Source organism: Mirounga angustirostris, unplaced genomic scaffold, assembly GCF_029215605.1.
Source record: "Mirounga angustirostris isolate CCGP_5_RB_7025 unplaced genomic scaffold, mMirAng1.0.hap1 SCAF_1, whole genome shotgun sequence".
In the NCBI taxonomy this organism is placed as follows: Eukaryota; Metazoa; Chordata; class Mammalia; order Carnivora; family Phocidae; genus Mirounga; species Mirounga angustirostris.
Window position 1 is genome coordinate 26,119,474 of NW_026991709.1, and position 26,350 is coordinate 26,145,823.

Sequence of the window (26,350 nt, forward strand, 5' to 3'; positions counted from 1 at the left end):
TATTCCTACTTGCCACAGTGCCATAGACAACACTGGTAACTCTTGCTGCTGGGACACATGCTGATGAATTTTGACAGGTTTTCTACCAAGGCTTCTTTAATTCTAAATTTTTATTAAATTAGAGGTGTCTGGCTGGCTCAGTCAGTAGAGCATGTGCTCTTAATCTAGGAGTCATGAGTTCAAGTCCCACATTGGGCATAGAGCTTATGTTAAATAAATATTTATTTATTAAATCAGATTCTATAATTTTTACTGAATGCTTAAAAATACTTTTTTTTTGAGAGCGAGCAAGCGGTGGGGAGGGGGAGAGGGAGAGAGAGAATCTTACGCAGGCTCCATGCCCAGTTGCCTGATGTGGGGCTCAATCTCAATCTCAGGACCATCTGAGATCATGACCTGAGACGAAATCAAGAGTCAGACACTTAATCAACTGAGCCACCCAGGCACCCCTTAAAAATATTTCTAAGCAATAAATCTGATAACAACTCAAAGAGAAGAAATGCTGTGAATTTATGTATTTTTGAATTTATCAAATAGTTGACCTTAATATTATCTAAGACTTCTCTTACTGTTCATTCCTTTCCATTTCTTTTCGGAAAAAGTCCATCATATTACTGTTAAAAAGACATCTTAACATTCCATAACTTATTCTGGAATTTGTATTCTATAAAATTTCCACTTAGATCACAGAGAATTAATGCTGAATGGCAATATCTGAAAAATATATAAAACAGAAATAAGATGTCCTGAGGCCCAAACAAAAATTCCAAGACTCTTCTGATTAAGTCTGTTAAAAAGAGATGGTTTAAACCCACTGTATCTTTATGAGAACTAAACAGGGGCGCCTGGGTGGCTCAGACGGTTAAGCGTCTGCCTTCGGCTCAGGTCATGATCCCAGAGTCCTGGGATCGAGTCCTGCATCGGGCTCCCTGCTCCTTGGGAGCCTGCTTCTCCCTCTGCGTCTCTCTCTGTCTCTCATGAATAAATAAATATATAAAATCTTTAAAAAAAAAAAAAAAAGAACTAAACAGTAAGTCTCCTCTTTGCTCCTAATGGTTTACTATAACCAAACTAGTATCATTCACATGCAAAAAAAGGTAAAAGTAAACTACAAGCAAAATGGTAGTTTGATACATATCAGAGAAAAAATACTGAGTTTAATCCATTCACATTTTGTTTTTCAAGAGAAAAACAATTTTGTTCATACCAATTCACATATAAAAATAGGTTTGTTCACTACATATGTCTTATAAGATCAAAGTTTGAAAAAGTCAACAATTAGATACAAAATGTAAATTTAGTATGTAAATAAACTACCACACAAAACTTATTTTTTAAACTATTTACACTATGAAAGTTTGCATAGCACTAGTTTGTCACATCTGTTTTCCTTGAGATAACCCAACATTTTCTGTATGCAGAACCAAAGTCTCAAATGGCCATTCACTTGGTCCTCCCCATCACCCAACACTGACTTGCAGGGCTGGATGGTGACCTGGAAGAGGTCCTAAGCACGAAGACTATGGTACATAGGGCCTGCCTCTCTCCCCTTCCCTTCCCCTGCTGCCACCAAAATACTATCTTACAGCAAAATTAAGAGTAAGTAAATCCAAGTCCTAATTCTCTATAATGATGATTTTGATGTTTTTTTCAAATAATAAACCCCAACAGACCAAACCAAAATGAAGAATTAAATTATCAGCCATCCCACGATCCTTTCCATTATCCCCAAAGAAGCTTAATACATATCAACTGTCAATTGTAATAAAATGTTAATAAAGCTGAAGCCAACAGATTGAGAATGAAAGATGTTACATTCGAACCATTTATATTCAAGCACCATTGTAAGCTTTTAATCACATTTAAGGGCACTCCTCAAATAGCAGATCCAAACTGGACACAAGACTATCTGCTCCCTTAAATCAGAGGCTGGCCTAACTGACCAACAGAATAGTCTGAGCGCAGCTGTGAGTTCCAAGGTGAAACCTCAAGAGACCCTGCTGCCCCCACCCTCGCCCTCTCAGACCCCTGCCACCGACTGACCAAGCCACACAGGAGAGAACAAAGGTGTTCAACAGCTGCAAGTGCTCCATATGCGGCCACCTTAGAATTTCAAGCCCCCGTTCCAGACCAGCTGCCTGCAGCCCCATGGGTGACCAGAACTTCCCATCTCAGCCTGGCCTAAACTGGCAATCCACAGGATCACAAAGCAACACATAATTTTTTGTTTTAAGCCTCTAGAGTTTGGGTTGGTTTGTTACACAGCAAAAACTGATGATATACCATCCAAACCCAGTGATTCAGTCCAAATGGACTGTTTAATATCCTAAAAAAGGTCCATTACTATTCCAATCTCCATTTCATGTCCACATTTTTATTTAAAATTATGATTTGGTATTTATGTGTATAATCTCAAGTGTTTCTCCTGAATTAATATTCAATCCTCTCAATAAATACTTTCTACCATTTCTAATAAACTCAGTTCCAATTCCTACCTCATTCACTCAGGCACTCTTCTCTCTCTAGCCTACAGTGATTTATCTTTCTGTCTTTCTACAAATGTTCACAGTACTTTACTTTCTGCTATCTGATTACCCTTTTGGCACTTACTTAGTATTTATACTATCTTGGGGTTTTTCCCTTTATAAGCTTTATTGTGAAGTTGACTTAGGTAGCCTCCAAGGTTTTGTCATGTGTTCTAGATGTTGATGAGCTTGTCTTCTTCCCATACCTTGCATCTTTAAGTAAATTTTAAAATTCCATGTCCTGATTTAAATCATTAGCCCCAAAAGGGTTTAAACATTTTTGTGGATGCCTCTATCTCTTGTTGTAGTTCCTTGCACATTAGCAGAAAAGAACTGGGTGACTAGATCATAAATCTGATCAGTTTTATAAAGGTTGAAAAAGAGTATTAATCTACCAGAAGTTGTTCCTGCTATTTGAGGATCTCCTTTCTATAGCTACTACAATTTGTTACCTCCATTTATCTGAGTATTGATACTTTATGTATTAAGGTAAGAACAATCTGGGGCGCCTGGGTGGCTCAGATGGTTAAGCGTCTGCCTTCGGCTCAGGTCATGATCCCAGAGTCCTGGGATCGAGTCCCGCATCGGGCTCTCTGCTCCTTGGGAGCCTGCTTCTCCCTCTGCCTCTCTCTCTCTGTCTCTCATGAATAAATAAATAAAATCTTTAAAAAAAAAAAAAAAAAGAACAATCTGAGTACACTCCAGAATGAAAATTCCATTCCAAAATGAATCAAGACATAGCCCCAAAATATCAAAGCCAGAATATAAAAGAAAATGAACTTTTGTTTAAAAAAAAAAAAAAAAAGTTAAAACTTTCTGGTCCCTCTGTGCTTTTTGAGTTTTTATTTTATAAAAATCAAAAAAGTCAAATGACACCAAACATATTCAAATCCTAACCATGCTGTCTGTACTTCTATTGCAGTCATTAGAATAAAATGCAACTCAGTTTTCATGATAGTTATCTTTCACTCTTTCTTGTTTGACACATAAAAATTACTTTTATCTTAAAACACTACCTTAGGAAACAGTTACATATGTATAAAAATGACCGCAAAGATATATCCTAAACTGTTAAGAGCAGTTATTTTTTGAGAACTGAGATTTTAAGGTGATTGCCCATTTCTGCTTTATACTGGTATTTTCTTAATGTGTGTGCTGCTAAAAAAAATATTAAACAGATTTTTAAATGGCTTTCAGCATTTCTTTCTAAAAAAAAAATGTTTAAAACATTCAACTGCTCTTCAATGTGTTGCACTAGAAATGAATTAAAATCTCAAGATTGTACAAAACAGTTACTGGGTCTCCTAGCAACACTGAAGGGGCTCTCTGCACAGAGGCATAGTTTTTCAAGTGCTGAAGTATGCAACAGTCACAAATTGTAGGAGACAAAAGGCTGACACTAGGTCCCATGCAGCGTCTCTGAAGACTCTTTCGAACAGGTGCTGCCCAATTCTATTTATGCAGCAAATTAAGTGATAATTTAAACTGCAAACTACTTGCAGGTTCAAACACGGCCTGAAAACTAAATCAAATAACAAATCTTATAATTTTATTTAAACTGATATTCAGTGTGGTGAAATATGTAGAACATTATGAACTGCAAGTATTTGCAGAATCCAGTTAATAAGTACTCAGCACTGGATTATATAAGTAAACAAACTGAATCACATCCCATTTTGGCAGTGACTGAAATAACATCTCCCAGTTTTCTGCTTGCTTTTTTTTAATCTCCAAATTTCAAACACTTGGATCTTCCTTCAGAGCTTCTCTTCTGCCCAGTGTGACTTCTACTGGAGCATCAAAATGACACCAGCTCATCAAAGTATTTTTTAGCCTTGATGTTGTCATCGCCTACCAAACTTTAGAAGATCTATTTCTGCCCTAAGAATGGAGGAGAAACGAAGATAATGGAAGACTCTAGTCCTCTAGCAGGAAGGCAGCATTTTGAACCAAGGACCTGCTTTGATTTCTCTAACAGACTTCTTCAAGTTTAAGTTACCCATTGACCTGGATGGTCTTCAGTTATCTTTTTCTTCTTGCAATCTTAAAATCATTGGAAAATGGAAAGTGCTCACAAAACTTTATGGCTGATTTAAAAAGAGAAAGAAGTAAACGTGACAATTTTCAATTATGTTTTGAGTAAGCCTTAAAATTAAAGAACACCAAAGCTATGAAGGAAAAAAACACAAATTTAACTGTATTAGGTCAGAAAACCAGAAGCTAGCTTTTAATAAATTTGCTGGAAAAAGGAAGGTTTTTTTATTGTTCTATCACTTGGGAAACAAAACAGAATAGCTTCCAACATATTTTTCATGTTTTTACCTCTATCAACAAGATACTAAATGTTAAGTCTGACCAGTGATGGTATGTGCACGGGGATTTTAAAGATCACGTCTGAGTCCAGGCACATCTTCTAGGAGGCATTCCTTGTGCCCAAACATGGATTGAATTAGATGTCCTCTATGTACACCTTGGGCAACTGATAAGGCCTCCATCATAAGCACTTTCCTGCTTTACTGAAGTTGCTACTTTACTGTGTGTCCTCCTACTCTGTACCCCCAGTGAACATTTCACATCTGATTTTGAAGTCAAAGACTCAGTTAAAAAAGGGCGAAGGAAGGAGAGAAAGAAAAGAAACAACACAACTCACAGGCACAAGTACCTTCATGTAAGAAAAGGAAAACAGATGAAAGATGGTCCATTTCAAAACAGTGGAGAAAAATTAACAAGTTGTAATGCAGTTAAAAGTAGGTGAAAATCAGGCACCTGGGTGGCTCTGTCATTAGGCGTCTGTCTTCGGCTCAGGTCGTGATCCCAGGGTCCTGGGATCGAGCCCCGCGTCGGGCTCCCTGCTTGGCGGGAGGCCTGCTTCTCCCTCTCCCACTCCCCCTGCTTGTGTTCCCCCCCTCGCTGTGTCTCTCTCTGTCAAATAAATAAATAAAATCTTAAAAAAAAAAAAAGTAGGTGAAAATCAGTTAAGACCTTTCTCTATTAAAGACGGAACTATGATAAAGTATCTGGGGCCAATCAAACAGGAAATCAAAGAAACGAGAGGAAGCACTGAGAAGAAAAAGTAAGTCCTATTTGTGGAGCACTTGTGTTTGCGCATGCTGCCCACTTTCTCCCCTGGCCCACCCTCTCCCACTGAGAGCATCTCTAGCCACTTATCAAAGTACCTCTTACCTGTCACCTCCTTTCTGAAGTTTGCCCCGTTCTTCACAGGCCATGTTCAATTGCCTCCTCTGTATTACACAATGTGTTCCTCTATTGTTGGGAATTGTTTATGGGGCCCCATCCGAAGCCCATACACTGTCACTCAGTTGACAGTGTCTCAGGGCTTCATCTCTGAAGGGTATGTCCCAAGCCTCATTTAATAAACCCCCGGAGGGGCGCCTGGGTGGCTCAGTTGGTTAATTGTCCGACTCCAAATTTCGGCTCAGGTCCTAAGATAGAGCTCTGTGGCAGGCTCTGGGCTCAGTGGGGAGTCTGCTGTAGATTTTTCTCCCTCCCCCTCTGCCCCTCCCCCTGCTCACACTCTCTTCCACTCTCTCTCCAAAATAAGAAATTCAAGGGGCGCCTGGGTGGCTCAGTCGTTGAGCGTCTGCCTTCGGCTCAGGTCATGATCCCCAGAGTCCTGGGATCGAGCCCCGCATCGGGCTCCCTGCTCAGCGGGAAGCCTGCTTCTCCCTTTCCCACTCCCCATGCTTGTGTTCCCTCTCTCACTGTATCTCTCTCTGTCATATAAATAAATAAAATCTTAAAAAATAAATTCATAAAATCTATAAAAAAATGAAAAATAAAACAAAAATAACCCCTCCGACCTGGTGTTGGCCAAAACTGCTGAACTTTAAGTAGAGAACAGGAGCTCAGAGTAGAGGGAAGGTCAAGGAACTGTTTACTGTTTGAAAGAGGAGGTGGGGACGCCTGGGTGGCTCAGTCAGTTAAGCGTCTGCCTTTGGCTCAGGTCCTGATGTCCTGGGTTTGAGTCCCTCATCGGGCTCCCTGCTCTGCGGGGAGCCTGCTTATCTCTCTGCCTGCCACTCCCCCCCTGCCTGTGCTCTCTTGTTTGATCTCTGACAAATAAATAAATAAAATCTTAAAAAAAAAAAAAAAAAAGAAAGGAAAGAGGAGGTGATTAATGGGACACAAAACCATCAGTCCTTGGGGGAAAAGCGTAAGAAGGAGGGCTATGGGAGACCATGAATCCAGGAAAGCAAAGGAATAAAACAATGATCCCTAGAAAGGAGATACAGCTCAGAAAAAGCTGAACAAACCTGGTCATGTGCTGATGCTTATTAGTTTATAATACTCATATTACAAGAAATATTAGCAAATCTGATAAGAAATTAACAGTATACAACTTTATAGTTCCATTAACATGAGAGAAACTGGACATTAAGAAAAACTTAAAAAAACCCTTCTATTTGTAAATATTCTAAAATCACAACTGTAGCTGAAGAGAAGTTACTTGTCCTATTTTTCAACTATCCTTAGAAAACGAAGCAAAAATAAAAAATACTACATACTGATGCATGGTTTCTCAAAATATCTGGAGTCATTCCAAAGATATTAACAAAAAAGGGGAAAAAAGACTAGAAAAAAAAGAATTTAAATTTACATTCCAAAAGTCTTGCGTATTTCTTTGATTTCTTGGGAAGGGCTACATTATGATGACCTTAACATCGATGGTTATAATTTACTCAATATTAATTTCTTGAAAAATGTCAAAGAACGTCTTAAGAGTTACTATTTTAATGTTAAGAAATAAACTGGGTAAATCAGGAACTGATATGTTTAAGGGACATGTTCATCAGGACAAGTTTAATTCTGTTGTGTGTATCTAATAACAAATACTACAGATGCCTGTGTTAGCAATCAAGTCACTAGGATATTCCAATATCTGCAAAAATGCAATTCCCGGAGCACCTGGCTGGCTCAGTCAGTAGAGCATGTGACTCTTGATCTCAGAGTATGAATTTGAGCCTCATATTGGGGGCAGAGTTTACTTAAAAAAATAAAAATAAAATAGAAATTCTTTTAAAAATGCAACTACCGGGGCGCCTGGGTGGCTCAGTCCTTAAGCGTCTGCCTTCCGCTCAGGTCATGATCCCAGGGTCCTGGGATCGAGCCCCTCATCGGGCTCCCTGCTCAGCGGGAAGCCTGCTTCTCCTTCTCCCACTTCCCCTTCCCCTGCTTGTGTTCCTGCTGTCGCTCTCCGTCAAATAAATGAATAAAATCTTAAAAAAAAAAAAATGCAACTGCCATGCTATTTAGATCATTTCCTTGACCCTCCCTCTAATCTGTGGCAACTTTCCTTTTCACTAGGAAGTTGCTCTGGTATTAGCAATTTATAAAAGCCACCTAAATAGTGAGTCTTTCTAGAAAGGAAAAAGAAAAAAACATTTTAAATATGTTACTATTATAGTTAACTACTCCAACTAGGCCTTTCAATATTGCTGGGGGAGAGAAGAAAAACACTTAGAGGAAGGTAGAAATTATGCTCTTTGCTGTCTAGGGGTTTTGCTTGTTTAATTCCCATGTGGGCTACCCAGTACATTATGTTAATATGTACTCAGAGCTAAGAAAATAATACTTAGTTAGATAAGTTAATAAGAATGAGAAATGACATTAAGTGGACTTACATGCTTTTCTATGCAGTTTTTAAAATACAAATTTCCAGGGGGCGCCTGGGTAGCTCAGCTGTTAAGCATCTGCCTTCGGCTCAGGTCATGATCCCGGGGTCCTGGGATGGAGCCCCGCATCGGGCTCCCTGCTTGGCAGGGAGCCTGCTTCTGCCTCTCCCTCTACTCATACCTCTGCTTGTGCTCTCTCGCTCTGTCAAATAAATAAAATCTTTAAAAATAAATAAATAAAATACAAATTTCCAGCTCCCCGCCCCCATCGAGAAATAAACAAGCAGGTGTCCAGGAAATAAACTGAAATGGAAATGGGGAGGGAAATCATTATCTTAACAACAAACAGTAACTAACAGTGACTGGGTGCTTATTATGTGTCATTTCAAAAGTGTACATATATTAACTCTAAATTCTCATAACTCTGAAGGAGGTATGACCATTACCCCATTTTACAGTGAAGAAATAGAGATACTGAGAGGTATCTAAGCTACTAAGGGGAGCAAGATACAAACCTAGGCAGCCTGGCTGCCAAGCCACATTTATTCTGTAAGTAGAAGTTCACCAGTAAACACACTTGAACACAGAGATCTTGTTTCAAAAATCACTATGGGGATGCCTGGGTGGCTCAGTCGGTTAAGCGGCTGCCTCCAGTTCAGGTCATGATCCCAGGGTCCTGGGATATAGTCCTGCATCGGGCTCCTTGTTCAGCGGGGAGCCTGCTGCTCCCTCTGCCTGCTGCTCCCCCAGCTTGTGCACTCTCTCTCTCTCTCTCGGACAAATAAATAAAAATCTTTTAAATAGATAAATACATAAATATCACTATGAATCACCAGTAGCAGGTTTTAGACCCCACTCCAATCACCACGGGTGGAGGAGGGTTTGGAATTCACACTTTTCCTCTGCTATACTGAACTTCTAAGGAGACAGAACTCCTCTGCTATACTAAACTTCTAAGGAGACAGAATTTTAGGTAGCACACGGTTCAGGAGTTTGGGTCAATCTTTATTTGTCAGTTTTTGTTTAATTTTATTTTTAAGTAATCTCTACATCCAATATGGGGCTTGAATTTACAACTCCAAGATCAAGAGCCAGACAAGTGCCCCTGGTTGAACTTTTTTTTTAACAGGGAAATAAATACCAGACTAGGAATCTGTTGTCATTTGTCACAAAACAACAACAACAAAACCCACTATCATCATGGACATGTTGTTGCTTCTTTAGGGCTTAAACATAAATTAAGGGTGTTGAACTAAAATATCTATTTCAGATCTAAATATGTCCTAATTTTAGACAATCGATCAACCAAGGAGTCTTCCCCAACATTCATCTCCTCCCCTTCTTCCTCAACTCAAAGGTAGTAAGCGGCAGTTCTCAAGAGCTCACTTAAACGTGCAGACATTTGTGACACATGAGCGTATTGAATTATGGAAGCAGTTCTGTCCAATAATAGCATGAGCTCCAAAGATCTGGGTTCAAATTCATATTGAGCTTACTAAATGCTTGGCTATAGGCAAATTTCCAGCCTTTTTAAGTTAGTGTTTTTCTCCTTTAAAGTGGGAATTAATAGTAATAATGCCTACTCCATTGTAAGACTTAAAGAATGCATGAAAAGCTTTTAGAACAGTTCCAGCACAACCTGGTATCATCTTTCAATAAACAATATCTAATTTTAGTATACGTGCTGCCGAAGCGAGCACCAATAAACAGTATCTAATATGAAAATTCACTGTCATCTTATAAGCCTGTCACTTCTACTAGGACATAAACTCCTGTAGTGTTGAGAAGATATTTTTATCTTTTATCCCTTACACTTAGCAGTGCCTTCCATACAGGAAGAACTCATCAAAATATGTTATGTAAATAAAGGACTCTGAAATGAATCTACTATGTTTGAAAAAAGCACAACTAGTGACCTAGGCCAAATCTGATTTAGTAATGGCTTTGGGGAGTTGCAATGGGATGTATCTATCTACAGAGTTAAATGTGTTGGTAGGAAGAAAGTGGTGGAGTGTGGTGTGGGGTCAAGGAAGGGTTGTTTTGAAATGAGAAATGTAGAGCATGTTTCTATGAGTCAAAAGGAAAGAGCAAATAGAATGAAAGAGGTTTAAAAATACACAAAGCAGAAAACTCAGAGACTGAAGGATCAACACCCCACAAAAGAATGATGCCTAGAAAATAGGAAACAAGACACCTTTAAGTAAGAATGGGAGGGGGGTGCCTGGGTGGCTCAGCCAGTTACTTAAGGTCTGACTCTTTTTTTTTTTTTTTAAGATTTTATTTATTTATTTGAGAGAGAGAGACCGAGAGAGAGAGCACATGAGAGGGGGGAGGGTCGGGAGGGTCAGAGGGAGAAGCAGACTCCCCGCCGAGCAGGGAGCCCGATGCGGGACCCGATCCAGGGACTCCAGGATCATGACCTGAGCCGAAGGCAGTCGCTTAACCAACTGAGCCACCCAGGCGCCCAAGGTCTGACTCTTGATTTGGGCTCAGGTCATGCATGATCTCAGGATTCTGAGATGGAGCCCCACGTGGGACTCCACGCTCAGTGGGGAGTCTGCTTGAGATTCTCTCTCCTTCTCCCTCTGCCCCTCACCCCCCACCCCCGCTCACACGCTCTCTAAAATAAATAAGTAAACCTTAAAATCAATCAATCAATTAATAGATAAAAATGAAGGAAAGGACATAAGAGGACTGGTACAACTATGGATAAGCTTACACACTGAGGTATAAGAAATTAAGGGAATGTGTAACTGATCGAATCCAAATGATACAAGTTCATAGTTGATGAAGCTGAGCTTTATCATATCGTTTTTCCTCGTTTTATATATTTGAAAACTTCCATAATTAGGATGTTTAAAAAAATGATACGGCACTATACACCCACCAGAATAGCCAAAATGAAAAAAAAACCACGATGAGGATGTGGAACAACTGAAACTCTCATGCTCTATTGGAGGGAGTGTCACCTGGCACGATTAATTGTGGAAACCTGCTTGGCAATTTCAACTAAAGCTAAACATAGGTATTACCTGTGGGACCCCAGAAACACCATTCACAGGGAGGGAAATGTGTACGCATGCGCACTGAAACACATGAAGGAGAATGACGCAGCAGCATTTTTCACAACAGCAAAAAAATGGGGGGAAAAAGCCCATCAGCAATAAAATGGATAAATCAATTGTGATATAGTCACATAATAGAATACCACATAGCAACGCAAGTGAATAAACTACAGCTACACAAAATCAATAATCTTTCTAACGTGGTAAGTGAAAGTTAGACAAAAACATAGACTGTATAATTCCATTTATATAAAGTGTTAACACTAATCTACATAGTTAGAAATCAGAAGAGTGAAGAATTGACTGGAAAAGCCTGCGAACTTGGGATATGTGAGGGGAAACAGAAGTGACTACTGTTTTGAGGAACTTGGCTCTCTAGGGTAGAAGGAAAGTGGTTAAGTGTGATGTGTGGTCAAGGAAGGGTTGTTTTGTTTGTTTAAAGATTTTATTTGACAGAGAGAAAGTGTGCACAAGCAGGAGGAGCAGGCAGGCAGAGGGAGGGAGCAGGGAGCCAGATGAGGGGATGCGGGGCTCGATCCCAGGATCCTGGGATCACGACCTGAGCGGAAGGCAGATGCTTAACCAACTGAGCCACCAAGGTGCTCCTGAAGGGTTGTTTTGAAATGAGAAATGTGGGATATATTCTATTTCCTAATCAGGGTGAGATTAAATAGATGGTTCTGCTTTGTGAAAATGCTTGTGTTTTTGTTAAAAATATAGTGTCCCTATACTTTATAAATGGACTTTACAAAAAAAAAAAAAGAAGTCTAGCCACATTGGGACAATAAAGTCTTCCCAATGTACCCAGCTGTGCACCACAGTCCATGAGCAGGAGCAAAGAAACTGGCCTGTAAGATCAATCCATATCAGAGACAGAACTGAGGTCTGACCAGGGGACCCTGGATTACTGAAGAAATTCTGATTTTAAAGTAACCAGAAGTGGGGTAGAAGGTGGTAGGGCCCAAAGATCTTAGGGATAGAAGGTCTGATGAAGTTCAGGAAGTTAGGCGACAGTGCCAACAGAGTTCAAGATTTCTTCAGGGGAAGAAGTATAAAGAGAAGGTTGCTTCAGTACACTGGAGAGAAAAATCACTGTATTTGAGAGGTCAAGTAACTGCTGTGTAAGAATGTTACAAAAGGGGTGAGTGGGTGGCTCAGTCAGTTAAGTGACTGACATCGGTTCAGGTCATGACCCCAGGGTCCTGGGATGGAGCCCTCTGACGGGCTCCTGGGGGAGTCTGCTTGTCCTTCTCCCTCTGCCCCTCGCCCCGGCTCGTGCTCTGTCTCTCTCTCAAATAATAAACAATAAATAAATAAATGTAAATTCTAACAGACCAAGATAACGCTATGATGGGAGGGGGTGGGACAGGAGTATGAGGCAAGGCGTATCTTCCTGGTCATTGTGGAAAAGCAACCAAAAATTTGGTGTAAACAGAGGGCAGGAGACTCACAGGTTGAAGGGTTGGTACATAAAGTGGAGGGAGCGGAAAGTGGTCAGGAGAACCCAGTGGGGCCCCAAGAGAATAATCAGAAAACCATACATCTTTATATCAAATAACATTTCTGCTCTGATCCCCAGCCTGCTCTGCTTCTCTGGCCCCACGCTTGCTGACAGTATCAGAATGGTGTCTTCCTCATATCTTCTGAAACATTTATCACAACACCTCACCCATACATACACATTATATGATTTATTGACCCCCAAATGTCTTCCATAGGAATTCAAATTCTAAATAAGAAATATTTATGTTATAAATCAGGACCAGGAAAAATGTAAATTATAGTGGAAAGCCAGGGGGACCTAAGAATGTAAACATGCAGATATTTTTTGTCAGTATTCGTTGAACTGGATTGTGACACCCCTTTCCCCGCCCTCCTGTCTCTCTCCACCCCCCCCCACACAGAGAAATACTCATCTCAGTAATTTCAAATGCAATCAGAATTAAGTCTCAGCCTTTTGTCAATCCATGCAGTATATTACCTTCCCAATGTTCCTTAATACACAGATGCTAATTTCAGAATTCTCTGGCAAAACAAATGCAAATAGCGTATTTTGCATTATGGGTAAAGCAGATCCACTGCCATGGTGAATATTTCATCATCTTACAGTATAATGGGATGGTGAAAAAGTAACCACACTTAGTTACTTGAAATCTAAATATATTTTTATTTCTTCGAAATAAATGAAATCAGTCATTCCCATTCCAACTTGTAAAATACCTTCGAAATAATAAAGGAGTATTGCTCTATTTTTTAAAACCTGCCTTTTCCTCCTTGCTCATAAAAACCTCAGGCTCTCTTCCTTTAATTAACATGAAACAGTAAAAGTGAGTACTTGGCAAAAAACAAAGCAAATACACATACACAAAACTCAGGTAAAGTGTCTTATAAAGATGAGATCACAGAAAATTAGAAAGCAAAGAAATAGATATAAGAGCAAAATGAGTAAATATTATCTCCTTATGGAAAATCCTGAAGGTAATAAAGGGTTAATTACAATAAGAAAATCACCCCTGCTGTAAGCATGTCTAACTTGATTGCTTTAACTCAAGGTAATTCCTTTCTAATATCCCAAAGTGAATTCAAATTTCCCTAGCAACCATCATCAGGGGCCAGTCTATCCTTATTTTCTACGTTCCCATAAATGCATTTATTTCCCTCACACGCAAGTTAAAAATGTGATTTTTTGTGCATGCATTTCTTTTTTCTCCCTCATACCTAAAATGTAAATGCATCGAATAAAGGCAGCTGATATAATTTTGTGCATAGGTAACAAATGTTCTGATAATTCCAAGAAACTAAGTAAGAAACAAGAGACTTTATTTAGCTTGTTACCAACAGGAATACTGTGTGATACAAATAATTGTAATTATCTCATGAGCACATCACACCCATGATTTTTCAGTTAGTAGGATGTTCGGAGACTAGATATGTTAGAAGGTGACTGGAACTAAAACTCTGATTTCTAGACTTGGGCTGACCAACAGGGTAGCTGCTACCCACATATGACTACTGAGCACTTCAAACATGGCTACTGCGATTTGAGATGTAGTATGAGATTTCAGACTTAGTATGGGGGACAAATTTAATCTTATTAATGTTTAATTTGATCACATACGGAAATATTTTGTATATACTGGGCTAAACAAAATATATTCTTTTTGAAGAACTGTAATGTCTCACAACTCTAGACTCAAGTATTTCTACAAGGCACAACCTGCTGGGGCTGAGGAGCCCAAGAACTCCAATTCCATCTAAATCCCACCACCCCTATAACATCTGCAGATATGCTTAAAGCAAGCCAGAAAAAAAAGAACACAATATATATATTCAAATTAATTTCACCTTTATTTCTTTTTACTTTTAAATGTGGCTACCAGAAAACTAAATTACATATGTGACTTCCATTTCATTTCTACTGGACAGCACTGTTTAGACCAATGTCACAATCTATTGGACTTAATTCCTATAAATGAGAATAATACAAAATGTTCTTCCTACCGGGAGGTTGTCAGGAGAGCAGATTCAAATGAGGCACTTATAAAATTGTCTTAAAAAATAAGTTACATCGGGACACCTGGGTGGCTCAATCGGTTAAGCATCTGACTGTTGGTTTCAGCTCGGGTCATGATCCCAGCAGGGGAGTCAGCTTGTCCCTACCCCACACCTCTCTCTCTCTGGATGTAAGTTACATCGTAACAACTATGCATTTTGGTTCACTGTGATGATCTAGATTTAGTGACTGCAACATGTTTATAGCACTGATTCAAATTCCATCCCTGATGAAGTTATATAAATAATGCATATACTGATACCTTTTATTACAAAATATAAATTTAAAATTTGTATAATGTTCTTGTGTTTTTTGAAACAACATATATGTGTATGTTTACGGGGGAAAAAAAAGGTACAATCACTTTTCTAGCCCAGAGTTACCAGTTCATTCTAAAAGTATCAGATTTCACATTGTACAACCAAGTAGTTAGAGATTCTTCTCAATTCTTACTGTACAACAACCCAGGGCACAACACACTCAAAAGGTTTTGTCTGGCCCATTAGGGAAAACCCCCATGGGAATTGCTGGTATTCAAGAGTTCAAAGCTCTCTTCACTGGGGAATCCAAGTGAGACTGAAAGGGTTAGCTACCGTCACTCTAACAATTCAACAGAGATGTGGCTGAACTTGGTTCACTGTATCTGAATATGTCCTGAGATTCCTTGAGAGCATGGGATCTGTGCAGCCAAACTACCCCTCCTCTGGAGAAACCTATAAAACTCACTCAGAACATACATTTACACTATGGGATGGTGAAAAAGTAACCACACACTTAGTTACTTGAAATCTAAATACATTTTTATTTCTTGGAAGTAAATGAAATCAAAGTCATTCCCATTCCAACTTGTAAAATACCTTTGAAATAACGGTGATTTAATAGTTTCAAAGGAAATTTGCATTGTCTCAGTTAACCAATTAATACTGGTTAATTTGACTGTAAATCCTTTTTCTCACCAACTATCAAAAGACAAACTAAACCATGCCATTGATCTCACACCTACCCTAAAAATAGACTGTTATTATCTCCCTCCCTTAGCCTACCTTCCCTTTGTTAACAGGACAGGCCGTAGTCTTTCTCTTCTAGAGCACACTGCTAATTAAAATAAATTGCAGAAGCGCCCGAGTGGCTCAGTTGTTAAGCGTCTGCCTTCAGCTCAGGTCACAATCCCAGCATCCTGGGATCGAATCCCACATCCAGCTCCCTGCTCAGTGGGGAGCCCGCTTCTCCCTCTCCCACTCCCCCTGCTTGTGTTCCCTTTGCTCCTTCTTTTCTCTCTCAAATAAATAAATAAAATCTTAAAATTTACTTAATAAAATAAATTGCAAATACTGCTGAGTAAAGTTAAAGCCTGTAATGCTTAAACTCTAATTGGCTAACTCTTTATTAGAAACCTGGAAGAGTGAGTCAATGAGGTGAGGGAAGAAAGGTGACAGAAAAGGCCTGTGGGAAAGCAAAAAAGAGAAACTGTCTCTTTAAGTCACCATTTCACCACTGAATATAGAAACATTTTCAGCTTCCTTTGCATTTTTACACAGAGGCAGTAATGGATTCAATACAGTGAACAAACTACAAAGCAATACCAATGATAAGGCCCCAAGAGATCACCAAACCAAACTATGAACTCGGAACCAGCTTCCTCAACAGATCACTTCATCATGCCAGGGTGATTATTTTCCCAACTCCCTCCCATTCCACCATTTGTCATTTCAGCCCCCCCCCCCGCAAAAAGTTGAGTAGAAAATAAGGTAGGGAACCAGCACCAGAAAAGGTTGCTGGTTTTTACTGATACATAGCACCACACGCTACAGAAACCAGTCTAATTCCAATACCAATCTAACAATTATTCTAGAATATTAGATTTTTCTTTAAAAAAAAAAGTTCATTTTACTCAGATAATTTTTAATTTGTCTGGTTTCCTTTATCATTTTAAAGTCCAAATCCATGCCTTGCTGGCCACCAAATGAACCAAATTAAAAGTTCCCAGTATCAATTCTTGCCTTTATTTGAGAATGATTTGTATATAATAGAGGAAAGATGGAAACAAGGGGATTGGGAGAACAGGCTGCAACAGAAGATTAAAATGAGACTGAGTGTTCACACAAATTCTCTCCATTACTGAATGCAGAGCAAAGCTGACAAACATCAAGCTGGCCTGTGCAGGATGTTGAGCCCAGCCCTGCTCACCTCTTCCATGGTGTACCTATTCTTTTTTGTTGTTGTTATGATGTACCTATTCGTGACCTTCAAATGATCTTTCCCTCTAGGTCTTTTTCTCAAGTCGATATACATCAATTCCTGTCTGGAACACTTTCCCCATTTATTTCATTAACAGACACTGTGCACACACTGGGAACGAATTAGGAACAAACAGATAATCCCTGACATCATGAAATGTACAGTCTGTTGAGGAAAAACAATTATAATAAAGGCCCACTTGATAAATGTTAGAACACACTCCAGTAATGTAATGTACTCGGAGTAGGGGAAAATTCACTTACCGGACACCAACAAAGCTATTTCAACCATCTTAATAGATGCTGGCATAACCTGGACTCTGGTGGCTGGAGGGATACAAGTGACTCAGAAACTGACTGGATGTAAGCAGACGAGAGAATAGGAAGGTAGGGTACCCAGATGTCTGCCACTTAATGGGAGACGGAACAGTGGTTATGTAGACAGGTTCAACTGGAGGTGCCTGTGGAAAGTCTAAGCAGGGGATGTCAAGTGGGGGTTTCAAATGATGGGAAAAAGCCTGGGAGACACTAGAAATTGGAAGCTGTCAAGACATAAATGCTAACTGAAGCCATAAACTGAGGAACCCCAACTGCTGAACAGGGAGCCCGATGCGGGACTCGATCCCGGGACTCCAGGATCATGACCTGAGCCAAAGGCAGTCACTTAACCAACTGAGCCACCCAGGTGCACTTCTTGAATGCCTCCACAAGCTTCTTAGTGCCACCACGGAGGGTGGTATAACTTGACAAATGTCAATCATCTTTCGTCTCCTACTAAGTTCTTGGCACAGCCTTAGAGCTTCACCCACCCAGAGTGTGGTCAGCAGTGACATCATGAGGAACTTGTTAAAAAGCAGAATCTCAGGCCTCACAGGACTTTCTTATAAGAACGACTCAGATACACATCAAAAGTTCAAGAAGTGCTGGTTAGATGCTTTAATGAACTGAATTTCTCATCTGCCAAGACACATCATACCCTTTCAGATCTCCAAGCCTTTGCAAAAGCTGTACCATCTGCTGGGAATGTCCTATCAAAACTCTGCACCATGCAAAGTTCTATACTACTGTAAGGGCACCTAGCACAGGCAAAGAACATAGTAGCCAATAAATATTTGAATGACTGGATCATGTAATCAATTAATTAATGGATGAGTTTGGCTCCAGACTTGCAGAATCTGAGACATTCAAGTGCACGCAGGTGGAATGTGAATGTTAGGCAGTTGGACACAGTGGCCCAGAATTCAGAGGAGAGGTGGACTGAGCTGGCACTATTTTTAAGTCACTAGCAACTATTTGGAGGTTATAGTAATGGATAGATGAGGTCACCCACATTTAAGATGGAGAGAAGAGGACTATGGGCTAAATCATGGGGAAGGCTGGGATTTAAGGGACCTACTATGAAGTCGATGAAGAGCAGGTTAGCAGGGTGGGAAAGAACCAAAGTAGGTATCAAGGAGCTCCGAAAAGATAAATGGACTTGGCACACTGTTATTGTTAACCTCTGTCAAATGAAGTGGAATAGAACAATGAAATCAAAGATAAGGCAAGAGCTTAGCACTTCTTTAGACTACCAACTGAATGAGACGAGGCTATTGGAATGACCACGACAAGGACCATCTTTATTTGATGAGAAGGGAGAGAGAGCTGGAACTGATGAGAGCCACCTCATATACACAGGCCTATCGATAAAAAGGCTGCAAACTTTCAGTCACATGCCATTTGCTGAACATTTGCTATCTGCCACACACCATAAGCTAACACTGGGACTATAACAAGAACACAAGTAATGCCCCTGCCTTGTGACCTATGAGTGCAATGAGATAAACTGAGTAACTGATGGACACCCCACAACAAATAGGGTAAGGAGCCAATGTAAAGTGGCTTGCCTCGGAGGAGGGGCAACATTTTTTTAGGTAGTTGGTATAATGGCCAAAATGTAAACAGTAAGAGAGGTATATGGAGGGGATAAAGTTCACATTTAATCTTCATATTTTTTACGCAAAGGAAGACTCCAGGAAAGCAAAATGATAAAACATTTCACTTTGCTCCGTAATGACTCTGAGATGGTAGGATCCCTATTCTTGACACACAAAGCACTGAGGCACACGGAAAGGACAGAGGGATAGAAATTTAGGAGGTCAATTAGAGGTAACCGAAGAGGAAAGTGGCTGCTTTAGAGGCAAAAACAGCATAGTGGTAAGAGCAAGGATTAAGGAGGAAATTTGTGACCTTGGCAAATTAAGTTATATAACTATTCTGTGCCTCAGTTTCCTCACATGTACAACAGGGATCATTATAATACATACCCTCCAGGGTTGCTAGGTAGAGGAGTATATGTAAAGCCCTTAACAGTGCCCTGGCGTTTAATAACTGTTCGATCAAGGCTTTATTTTACTACTACTTCTACAGCTCTACTACTACTGCTACTATTATTACTGGTAGTATGACCTGCTACTGGGTAGGTAATAAAATGCATCAAAAGGACGTCCACTAGCAACCAGAATATATAACAAAACTCTTTACAACCCATATGGAAACAGATCTAGAGAAAAAATAGCACTGCAATTTTTTAATATGTAAGCCTCCTCCGCTTTGTTTTGCCAAATGTAGAAGCCAGTCATGTTACCGCTCAAATCGAATTCATAGCAATGAATGCTTAAAATGGCAAGAGTTATCTGAAGAAATACTCAAAGCCATACATCAATTACATAGCTTTTTGAGTTGTTCCCTAAGCAGGAAAACTGTACCTAAAAATAGTTGTCTTGTTAAGCTAAAGCTAAGCTAAAGTCTTTTCATTGAGAAGTTCACTATCCTAGTACACAGTTTATGAGGAGAATCACTCTATCAAAAATATCTTCAGTTGAGATTATTTCTAACAAAGTGAGGTGTCCAGAAAAAATGAAATCCAGACAATTATCTGGACATCCCCGGAGGAAAACAAATCCTCTACATGGTTTGTTATTCCACTTTTCTGCTCTAGATGTAGCCTAAAATAATTTTCCCAGAAAGAACATGCGTTTTCCACTTCAACTTCAGTTCAGTCCTTGACAAAACAAAGATGGGAACGTACCGTGTAAACTGGTTATTGACCCTTTATCTTTTCCGGAAGGCTTACTTTGGAAATTTCACCCACGTCTAAAGGATATGTATCAAAAAGGTGGAGGTGGTGCTATACATCGAAGATTAGACTTGTTAATAGAATGCTGATCCCATGAGTAATGCTCACAGATGTGGCATCCAACAATGGAATTAACATTTCAACAGGAAGCAGAGAGCCATCCCAACAAAAAGGGCCACCCGATCCTTTCGAACATTAAAAAAAAAAAAAACAACCTTCCGGAGGGTGCACAAAGTGTGCCTCCTGAGAGTCGCACCTATGGATTTTTTTTTTTTAATTAACCATTTGGTTCTAAACGTGACATGTGCTTACCTTGACAAACGAGATCAGTCAGTTAAAACACTGGTTGAAAACAGATCAGTTTTTTAAAGCGTCAAATGATCATGCCTTCTAATGGTCCACACATTTTTTAAATGCCTTTTTTTCCCTCCCGAGAAAGGCGCAGTCGAAAAATGTACTTAGCGAATCCTTTAGGAATTGCCCTGTACAAGTCATCCCCTCTTATCTTCAAAATAAATTAACTCATCATAAACGCAAACCGAGGTTACGAATTTCTTCTTTGCACTTTGCTCCGAGGCTGCAGAAATCATGACTAAATACAGCAGGAACCTAGTTTGGATTTCCAACCGTCTACTTCGTCGAGCTACCTTCTAGTTAACAGCTTGTGCTTGGGCTCGCCTCTTCTACGAGATCGAGAATGCTCAAGCTACTGTTCGTCTCGTGCTTGGTTGGGCTCGCCTCTTCTATGAGACCAAGAATATGCTCAAGCTACTGTTCGTTCAGCGCTTCTTTCCTAGAGGTAGCTTAGATGATCGGAGGCACTGAAAAGCTCGGTGTCTATTTAATCATGGCGTTTGTAATTCAGCCTCCCCGCCTGGACTGCTCAACACCTGGAAACTCGCAGCCCAAGGCTTTTGAAATCTAGTAACCCCAGAAGGACACGACACGGCGCCTAACAAGGGAAAGGGCAAGAGCAAATAAAGCAAAGCTCGCACCCGCAGCAAAGAATGGTCTGGGAAAGACGCCAGGCGCACCCGGCATGCCGCGCCCACCCACCCGCGCCCGGGGAGCCCCTCCACTGCCGCCCCTCATCTCCGGGCTCGGTCCCTACTACCGTCAACTCCCCCCCGCCCCCGACATCTCACGCCCCCGCATGGCTCCCTTCGGAGCCGTTCCACCTTCTCAGCTCGCACGCCTGGCTCCGCAAAGCCACACCAGTGCAATACCGCCCGCACGGCCACCACTGCCGCAGCGTCCCCAAATCGCACCCGTCCCCTCCCCCACGCCTCATTGTTCCCGGGTGGCCGCAGGCAGCGAGCGCCCCAGGGCGGTGCCGGCAATAGGAACCCTAGGAGCCAAATTGCCCCCCACTCACCCGCGACTCCGCACAAGAAGACGAAGCGCAGCAGAAGCGCCATAGTGGCGGCCCGGCCGTGGGCGGTGACTGAAGGTAGGCGGCTCTCACCCGGGGTCTCAGCCGCCCGGTGCCTGCGCGCTCCCGACTGGCTGGCGGCGGCGGCACCTCCGCACCCCCGTCCCACCCCACCCTCGCCTGGCAGGTGAAACACGTCACTTCCGGTAGTGACTGAGCCCCGCGGCGCGCGCCGGCTCCGCCAGGAGCGTGGGGTTGCCATGGCAACCAGCGCGGGCTGCCCTAGGGATCCTCGGGAGTAGGAAACTCCCGCGCCAGCTGCGCTCCGCGTTGGGGTGAGCGGGCAGCCCTTCGCCCCAAGCAAGAGCCGGGGTCCCTGCTTCAGTGCCTTCAGTTAAATCGGGGTTTGCGCGCTAGGGTCGGGCCAGCCCCTCTCCCCAGACAACTGAAACTGCGGTCGCGCCCTTGCTTCAGGGTGCGGCACCGGACAATACTCGCCCGCCTGCCCCGGGATCCTGAAGGGCGGCGAATGTGGTTGGCCCCGCGGGCACTCACCCCGCCCTCCCCTCAGGGTAGTAGGGAGTGGGGGTGGTTTCCAGCCACGCGTCCCACCTCTGGAGGTTTGCTGCGAGGTCTCCCACCTAAGCCTCTGGGAAAGCGAACTGAGCAGCGCCTCCCCCACCCCCCGCCTCAGCATTTCCTCCCATTTCATTGAGTCGGTGGGCTGCTGTGGAAGGCTCGAGAAGGTGTTTCCCCATCTCCAGTAATGACTGAACCCCTAGACTGCGGCTCCGGATTTGGGAAGTACCTGGGCTGGTTTTTTGACCCTTTGTATTCAAAGGTTATTCTCTCCCTAAAATTAGCCATCAAGGACCAGTGAGCTTTAAAAGTGGGGTTAGGTAGGGGTGGTTAAAGGCTGGAGGAGGTGTTGGGGGGACCGGGGAATTGGAGATTTTGAATCGCCTGGTCAACCTACAGTGTCACTTCCTGGTATCCTCCATACTCATTCTTGTGTCATTTGTGTTCTTATTTGCTCTTTGCAGATAACGTTTATTTATAACTGCTGATAGACTTTGGTGTTCTCGACAGTTCCATCATCAGGAGTGAGTGAGAGGAGAGAAGCAGTGTGGTGCAGTGGGTAAGTTCTTGGGTCCGGGAATGGGACAGTTAACTGGGCAAGTAATTTAAATACACCTAGCTATGAAAATTAGGTAAGATAATGCATAAAAGAATGTTTGGCCCTGTGCCTGGCACATAGTAAATACTCAGTCAAGTGGTAGCTAATAAAAAATGGTATTGGAAAAATTCTTATTATTTATTGAACCAGCAAAGGAAAGTAAATCATTTATTAGTAAGACCAGAGTTGCTCAACTGAAATTTAGCCTGGTGGTCTGTTATCCTGACTGCACATTAAAATTTTCTAGAGGGGTGCCTGGCTGGCTCAATCAGTGGAGGGTGGGACTGTTGATCTCTGGGTTTGAGTTGGAGCCCCACCTTGTGTGTAGAGATTACTTAAAAATAAAATCTTTTAAAATATTAAAATAAAGGGGGCGCCTGGGTGGCTCAGTTGGTTAAGCGACTGCCTTCGGCTCAGGTCATGATCCTGGAGTCCCGGGATCGAGTCCCGCATCGGGCTCCCTGCTGGGCAGGGAGTCTGCTTCTCCCTCTGACCCTCCTCCCTCTCATGCTCCCTGTCTCTCATTCTCTCTGTCTCAAATAAATAAATAAAATCTTTAAAAAAAAAATTAAAATTAAATTATCTAGAGAACTTCTACAAAATACCAATATCTGAACCCCCACTCCACTGATCCTGATTTAACTTGTCTCCAATGGAATTGTGACTGATCTAAGAAGAGTCCAGAGTAACTGCTAGGGATTTCCTATTAAGGAAACAAAAATTCTCCTGGATATAATTGAAGGTATAAAATATTTGGAACTTAAATTTTTACTCAACACATTATAATTCATGAAATTAGACAAAATTAAGTATTAAAGTTACATAATCTATTTCATATCTATTTCAGACTGTTATATAAAATTTTTCCTACTCTTAATCACTTAAAAGCAGCACAGATTTATTATGTGTCTCCTCTAGTAGAAATTAAATTCATCCTTCATGGGTTATCTCAACCACTTACTAGAGGAAATCTTATGAAATTATCCAAAAGGATTTTTATCTTAATCCCTTCGCTTCTAGTACCTTTTTTTTTTTTTTTTTTTTTGCAATCCCTACCTTTTGCTTCCTTCTGTGGTACACATTTTCATACCTATTAGTCACTTACCTTACTCTGAATATTTCTGGAAGGCCAAAAAGGCACATTACTCATCTTTGTCACTCTTGGAAACCAGCTCACACTAGGTTCTCTAGTATTTGTTGAACTGAATATATTCAATTCATATATTGATATATTGACATATATTAATAAAAAGTATTTAATACACATACAATAACTCAAATTATTATATCTTGATATATCTTTTTAGAATATATTATTAAAAATGTAAATTTTAAAAAATTAATGTTTTATACTTCATTAGATTACTGAACACAAATTTTTCCAAGTGTATCATCTCCAAGGTTTAAGTAACTTTGGAAGGAGCAATTTATCTTATTCAGGAAACTAATTCTTTATACAATTATATTAAAGCTGGGGAAAAAGAGGAAAAAACTTAAATGGAGTCATCTTTAGACTTTGGTTTGTAACTACATTATTTCATATAAGCAGCAGCTAAAATTATGCAAATATCTGAAACTTATCAATGACACCTTAAAAAGCCTTTGTGACTGTAGTTAGCTTGGAAATTATGTCTCCTGAAAGCTGTAATGAGATAATCTCATTAATTTTGGATCATGCAAGTTGATTGATATTTTCAAACCAAGCTAACAGTAGTGCACAGCCATTAAATGAATTGTCCTATCTTAGTAAAGCACCAAGCACTCCACATTGTATAGCTTCTAAACCAGCAGACAGGTGATTCTTGGTCTGTCAAGAAGATGGTAATTGTGGAGACACAAACAACTATGGTTAATATAGCATTTGTTTTTACAAAGATATCTCAGCGGTAATGGATTTGTCAACACACCAAGAGATGATTAAAATCTTATGATCACATTCAGAGATTGACTTCTTTTTTTTTAAGATTTTATTTATTTATTTGACAGAGAGAGAGAACACAAGCAGGGGGAGTGGGAGAGGGAGAAGCAAGTTCCCCGCTGAGCAGGGAGCCCCACGTGGGGCTCTGGGGCTCAATCCCAGGACCCCAGGATCATGACCTGAGCCAAAGGCAAATGCTTAACCAGTTGAGCCACCTAGGTGCCCCAGAGATTGACTTATTCTTAATTAAAGGATTTTTACCTCTTCAGAGCTGGAATATAAAGGCATATAAAACAAGAAACTTTCTTTCATAGGTGACACTTGTTATTTTTACTTTCTGGAAAATGATCATGCTTTTCTTAAGAAATGAAGGTTTCTGGGGTGCCTGACTGGCTCAGTTGGTAGAGCATGTGACTCTTGATCCCAGGGTCATGAGTTCAAGCCCCATGTTGGGTGTGGAGCCTACTTTAAAAAAGGAAAAAAAATGAAGGTTTCTCAGTATATTACAATACCGAAAGCATGGGCTTCATGGGTTAATACCATCCAAGTCATCTATTTACCCCTGTGCCAATGAGTTTATAAATACATATTTAATTTTATGCCATGTATATAATATTTAGAAATCAAACCTTAGCCAGTGACCTGGAATTTTTTTAGATTATACAGACCAAAATTGAAGATTTTATTGATGGCATTTTAACTTTCTTATCCAAGAACAGTCTCTATTTGTTCCGATTGCTTTCTTTGTTTTGGTCTGTCACTTCATACTAGTTGCTTTCCTCCAATTTTGGCTAATTCGTTGTTTTCTGTTCAAAGGTTAAAATAGGGCAGAAAAAAAGAAGCATATTGAAAGTTCTGGGTTTGTTGGTGACTGGGTTGATCTGGGGAGATCACCAGTGAAATTGCCTTTCTTTTTAAAGATTTTGAGAGAGAGGACATGAGTGCACACAAGTGGTTGGGGGGCAGAAGGAGAGGGAGAAGCAGACTCCCTGCTGAGCAGAAAGCCTTTTGCAGGGTTTGATCCTAGGACCCTGAGATCATGACCTGAGCCAAAGTCAGACACTTAACTGACTGAGCCACCCAGGTGCCCCTACTTTTATAAACAAACAAACAAACAAAAACCCCTGCAATCTAGCACTTGAGTGTAAACACATGGTGGACCAGCTTTTTTTTTTTTTCTTTAAAGCAGGCTACAGTGTGGGGCTTGAACTCACAACCCTGAGATCCAGAGTCGCATGCTCTACTGACTGAGCAGCCAGGCACCCCTGGGCCAGCTTTCTGGAAGGATGGCTGGAATAGCACGGAGGGCATCAACTTTCATGTATAAAGCTCTGTATATAGTATATCTTTTTGATACCCCCTGTCCAAAGACCCACTTTTACCCACCCAGTGTTAGGCCAGCTAGCAGAAGGGGTGAAGGTGGGAATCTCAGTTTCTTAAACTAACTTTTTTTTAAACTAACTTTGAACCAGTCACCCTGTTTTGGTTCATCTCATCCCATTCTCAAATGTGCCTGATGCTATCAAATCCTGAAGCTCTCTGAAGGTTCACTTAGACCACTGCTGGCTTAGAACTCAGCTTTTTTTTTTTTTCCTTTTTAAGATTTTATTTATTTATTTATTTATGTAGGCTCCACACAAATTTTTGTGTTTAATTCCCCATCTTTATGCAAAAATTGTCTTCAATTGAGGTGAAAGTCTTTGTGTGTGTGTGTGTTTTTTTTTAAGATTTATTTATTTGAGAGAGAGAGTG

At 40.8% G+C, this 26,350-nt stretch overlaps 1 protein-coding gene across 2 annotated transcripts in view; it reads right to left on the reverse strand.

The window, feature by feature from the left end:
* CXADR (CXADR Ig-like cell adhesion molecule) overlaps nucleotides 1-21,673 on the reverse strand; it is a 55,826-nt gene extending 34,153 nt beyond the window's left edge. For both annotated transcript variants that reach the window (XM_045902629.3, XM_045902628.2), the window contains exon 1: nucleotides 21,507-21,673. In XM_045902629.3, coding sequence (XP_045758585.1) covers nucleotides 21,507-21,549 — 43 coding nt within the window. In that variant the 5' untranslated portion in view covers nucleotides 21,550-21,673. The remainder of the gene's footprint in view (nucleotides 1-21,506) is intronic.
* Between the last annotated feature and the right edge of the window lie 4,677 nt (nucleotides 21,674-26,350).